This window comes from Protobothrops mucrosquamatus, unplaced genomic scaffold (genome assembly GCF_001527695.2).
Source record: "Protobothrops mucrosquamatus isolate PMUCROS unplaced genomic scaffold, P.Mucros_1.0 scaffold2998, whole genome shotgun sequence".
Classification (NCBI taxonomy): domain Eukaryota; kingdom Metazoa; phylum Chordata; class Lepidosauria; order Squamata; family Viperidae; genus Protobothrops; species Protobothrops mucrosquamatus.
Genome location: NW_015389018.1, coordinates 1923 through 6545, shown reverse-complemented (window position 1 = coordinate 6545; position 4623 = coordinate 1923). Strand labels below are relative to the sequence as shown.

Below are 4623 nucleotides of genomic sequence, written 5' to 3'. Positions count from 1 at the left end.
TCCTCCTCCTCCTCCTCCTCCTCCTCCTCCTCCTCCTCCTTCTCCTCCTCCTCCTCTTCCTTCTCTTTCTCCTTCCCCTTCTCCTTCTCCTTCTTCTCACTGAAAGCTTCTGTCCTGGAGATAAATTTCTTGTGTGTTTAACCACACTAGGCCAAATAAAGTATTTGGTTCAATTCAAACAATTCCCAGTGTATCCAGTGCAATCAGGGAGCCCCCCCCCCAGGTCGCCTGTTGCCCGGAACTGGGGACTTCCCCCCCTTTCCCCGTGAACAGACAGGCACCCTCGGTTGCGAATCTGACCTTGGGTGCAAAGGATTGGGGCTAAGAAGGCTGCAGGGGTCATGTCCTCCTGATAAGGAGGGCATATTGGGACCTGCCCTCCCCCCATCTCTTTGTCCCCCCCCCCCAGCCGAAGCCGGTTCTCCTGCAAGGCGGTTCCCCTGAGCACCGGAGGATCCCTCTGGGCACGGGGCGTCCAGCCGGCCGGGTCTCCAGGCGCGTCATGTTCTCGGAGGAAGGAGGCCCCGAGGTGCTGGACGGGGCCATCCCGGTGGGCCATAACCCCGACCCGCTTATCATCCCCGATTATATTGTGTAAGTACCGGAGAGAGAGAGGGAGAGAGAGTTTGGGGTTTGCCCTAACTTTTGTTCATTTCAGCTGCTTTTTTCACGGTTATAAGCCAAAGAGGAAAAATATTTTAAATTCTGGAGCAGTGCAAGTTAATTAAGGGGGAAAGTAAGGTTCTACATTTAGGCAAGAAAAACTAAATGTACAGGTATGGGATAGGGGGTACCTTGCTCAATAGAAGCAACTGTGAGAGGGACCTCGGAGTCCTAGTGGACAATCATTTAAATAGGAGCCAGATGGGTGTTGCAGCTGCCAAAAAGGCCAACACAGTGCTGGGCTGCATGAACAGAGGGAGAGAATCAAGATCACGTGAAGGGTTAATACCACTTTACAAGGCCTTGGTAAGGCCACACTTGGAATACGGCATCCAGTTTTGGTCACCACGATGTAAAAAAGAGGTTGAGACTCTAGAAAGAGTACAGAGAAGAGCAACAAAGATGATTAGGGGACTGGAGGCTAAAACATATAAGGAACGGTTGCTGGAATTGGGGATGTCTAGTTTAACGAAGAGAAGGACGAGGGGGGACATGATAGCAATCTTCCAGTATCTCAGGGGCTGCCCCAAAGAAGAGGGAGTCAAGCTATTCTCCAAGGCGCCTGAAGGCAGGACAAGAAGCAACGGATGGAAACTCACCAAGGAGAGAAGCAACCTAGAACTAAGGAGAAACTTCCTGACATGGTAGAACAATTAACCAGTGGAACTACCTGCCTCCAGGAGCGGTGAATGCTCCAACACTGGAAGTTTTTAAGAAGAGACTGGACAGCCCTTTGTCCAAAATGGTATAGGGTTTCCTGCCTCAGCAGGGGGTTGGACTAGATGACCTCCAAGGTCCCTTCCAACTTTTTTATTATTATTATTATTATTATTATTATTATTATTATTATTATTATTATTATTATTATTATTATTATTATTATTATTATTATTACTACTATTCTGATTTGATGCAAGTATCAAAAACACTCTGGCCCAAGACGGGGGCATCCAGCCTTGGCAACTTTCTCCATGCTGGCTGGGGGATTCTGGGAGTTGAAGTCCACAAGTCTTACAGTTGCCAAGGTTGGAGACCCCTGCAAATCACACTCAGAAGCCATTGGCCGGTGGTGATTCAGGATGCTACGTCCACCGGAGGGTATCAAAAGATTTTTTTAAACCCTCCCTTCCCTCCGGAGTCTGCCAGGGAAGCCCCCAGGGCTTAATGTCCTCTGGAATTGAGTGGGGGTGGGAGATATTTCAAGGTGCCCTGGAAGGAAGGAGGCTGTGTGGGCAGGGTGCCCACCTCCAGAATCTATGCCAGCCAGGCTGGACTCTCTGCCCAATTCCAGCCTTTTCTACAGCTCCCCACTGGCTGGACCTCGCTACTTCTGCTTGCAGCCAGCCCCCCCTCCAGGGAACTGCAGGGTCAATCTCTCTGGGGGGGTCTCAGATGCCCCCCTCCCAGCCCTGGAACTCTCTGAGATTCAGATGGGTTAACTGCAGAAATGGAATTAGTCTCCCCAAAAGCAGGGTCTGCTTTCACGTTGACCCTTTCCTTTCTCTCCTCTGGACAGGAGGTACCCGGCCATTGGGAGTCCGACCGAGCGCGAGAAGTACAAGGCCATCTTCAAGGACCAATACCTGGAGTACCAGGCGCTCTTCCGCGAAATCCAGGCCACGAGGCAGAGATTTAAAGAGCTGGAGATCCTGATGTCCAGATTGCCAGCCCAGCTGCAGAACAGAGAGGTCAGACTTTGCACGTATCCGCGAGACAATTAGGACCCTCCTCTAAATAATTATAGGACATTAGGAGCAATTTCCTGGTGCTTCAGGATAGGGCAAATAAAGGTCTCCCTAAAATGCAAGTCTGTATATGCTGAGCTGCTCGAAATATGGGCCAGGTTTGGTCACCACGATGTGAAAAAAAGATGTTGAAACTCTAGAAAGAGTGCAGAGAAGAGCAACAAAGATGATTAGGGGACTGGAGGCTAAAGCATATAAGGAACGGTTGCTGGAATTGGGAATGTCTAGTTTAATGCAGAGAAGGACGAGGGGGGACAGGATAGCAGCGTTCCAGTATCTATTCCCCCTACACTGTTGGGAAGCACAGCAATTTTCTCTACACTGTCTTTCCTGAGCAGGGGGTTGGACTAGAAGACCTCCAAGGCCCCTTCCAACTCTGTTATTCTAGCTTCTATGTTGTTGGTTGTGAAAAAGGGCAACAATGGGTGGGAGACACCCATCCCTGGGCGACTGGGGGTTATTCCCTTCCCAGCGTCCCGAAGAAGGGGGCAGAGGTGCCCCTCCCACCATTATGCTGCCAAATAAGGCAGGCCGAAAACCTGGGCTCCGGTGACTTCACCGATGTGTTCTCGGCAACGGGGCGTGGGTGTTCCCGGCCTCTCTGAGTGGGTTTGTGGCACTTCCTGGGCTCCCAGCCAACCTTCCAGGGTGAGAGCAGGTAAGGAGAATCCCCAATGAGTAGCCCTGAGGACAGGAGACAGGGACCTCGAAGTATCACAAAGCCCATCAGAGGGCAGGTGGGACCCAGGTGCTCCTCCCTATTGCTGAAAAACTGCTTCTGTCTAATGCTACCAGAGGTTTTCCAAAATTCAGCAGCTCATAAGGCCACACTTGGAATACTGCATCCAGTTTTGGTCACCAGGATGTAAAAAAGATGTTGAGACTCTAAAAAGAGTGCAGAGAAGAGCAGCAAAGATGATCAGGGGACTGGAGGCTAAAACGTATAAGGAAAGGCTGCTGGAATTGGGTCTGTCTAGTTTAATGCAGAGAAGGACGAGGGGGGGACATGATAGCAGTCTTCCAGTATCTCAGTGGTTGCCCCAAAGAAGAGGGAGTCAAGCTATCCTCCAAAGCGCCTAAATAAAGCAGGACAAGAAGCAACGGGTGGAAACTGATCAAGGAGAGAAGCAACCTGGAACTAAGGAGAAACTTCCTGACAGTTAAAACAATTAACCAGTGGAACAACTTGCCACCAGAAGTTATGGGTGCTGCAACACTGGAGGTTTTTAAGAGGAGACTGGACAGCCATTTGTCCAGAATAGTGTAGGGTCTCCTGCTTGAGCAGACGGTTGAAAACTTCCAAGGTCCCTCCCAACTCTGTTATTCGGGAAAGCAGGGGTCCCCAACATGGGCAACTTTAAGACTTGTGGACTTCAACTCCCAGAATTCCTCAGCCAGCTTGGCTGGCTGAGGAATTCTGGGAGTTGAAGTCCACAAGTCTTAAAGTTGCCAAGGTTGGGGACCTCTGTGCTAGCGATCTCATGGAAGAGTGACATAGGAGCCTTAGTCCAGTGGAGTAAAGAACACCAAACTTTATTTAAGTTATAAAAAAAAGGAGAGGCTCAGTAAATCATAAATGCTAAAGTAGATCCCATGTTTTCCAAAGAGCTTTTCCAAATACGGACCAGGACCATCTTCTAACGTGCAGAATTCAGCACGCTCCGTGCCTACGGCAGCCACTCACGCTTGAAAAGCAGCCAATCCCTTCGCCTGGTCTGACTAGGTCAATGAAGGGTCCAGGCCAAAGGTGTCCAAAGGTTGAATCAGGGCAACTGGACCAAACTTGGTGAATCTGAGACCTTTTCGTTGCTCATCCAAGCCACTTCATCCATCGGGGCAAAATTAATTCGGCAGAGAGAGTCAGAGAGGAATGTACCAATTCTTGCCCAGCCAACTTCAGGGTTTTCCCCCCAAATGGTTTTTGTGGGTCAAAAGTGGGTCAATAGGCTTTGAACTTGAGGGACTCTCCCAGATGGGGTGGGGGGTCAGAAGCCCAAATAAAATTACCCCTCCAAAAAAGGATTAAATTCAGAAAGCAACAATGAGAGGAAGATGGATTCCTGGCCATGCCCTGAGGGAGGGGGGGTCCTCTGTGGGGCGGGGACTGAGCACCTACAGGGAGTTGTGTAGTTGTGATTTGTGATGGCACTCAACACATTCACTCCCCCCTCCTGGCAGGAAATTCAGCTCTTTTCTTCACGGGGGGGGGGGGGGG

The 4623-nt window shown here is 50.2% G+C and overlaps 1 protein-coding gene across 1 annotated transcript in view; it reads left to right on the top strand.

The window, feature by feature from the left end:
- LOC107296834 (MARVEL domain-containing protein 2-like) overlaps positions 1 to 4623 on the top strand; it is a gene marked incomplete at its 3' end in the record, with an annotated part of 17052 nt that overhangs the window by 11753 nt on the left and 676 nt on the right. Inside the window, exons 3-4 of the mRNA XM_015826187.1 lie at positions 410 to 594; positions 2180 to 2351. Coding sequence (XP_015681673.1) covers positions 410 to 594; positions 2180 to 2351 — 357 coding nt within the window. The remainder of the gene's footprint in view (positions 1 to 409; positions 595 to 2179; positions 2352 to 4623) is intronic.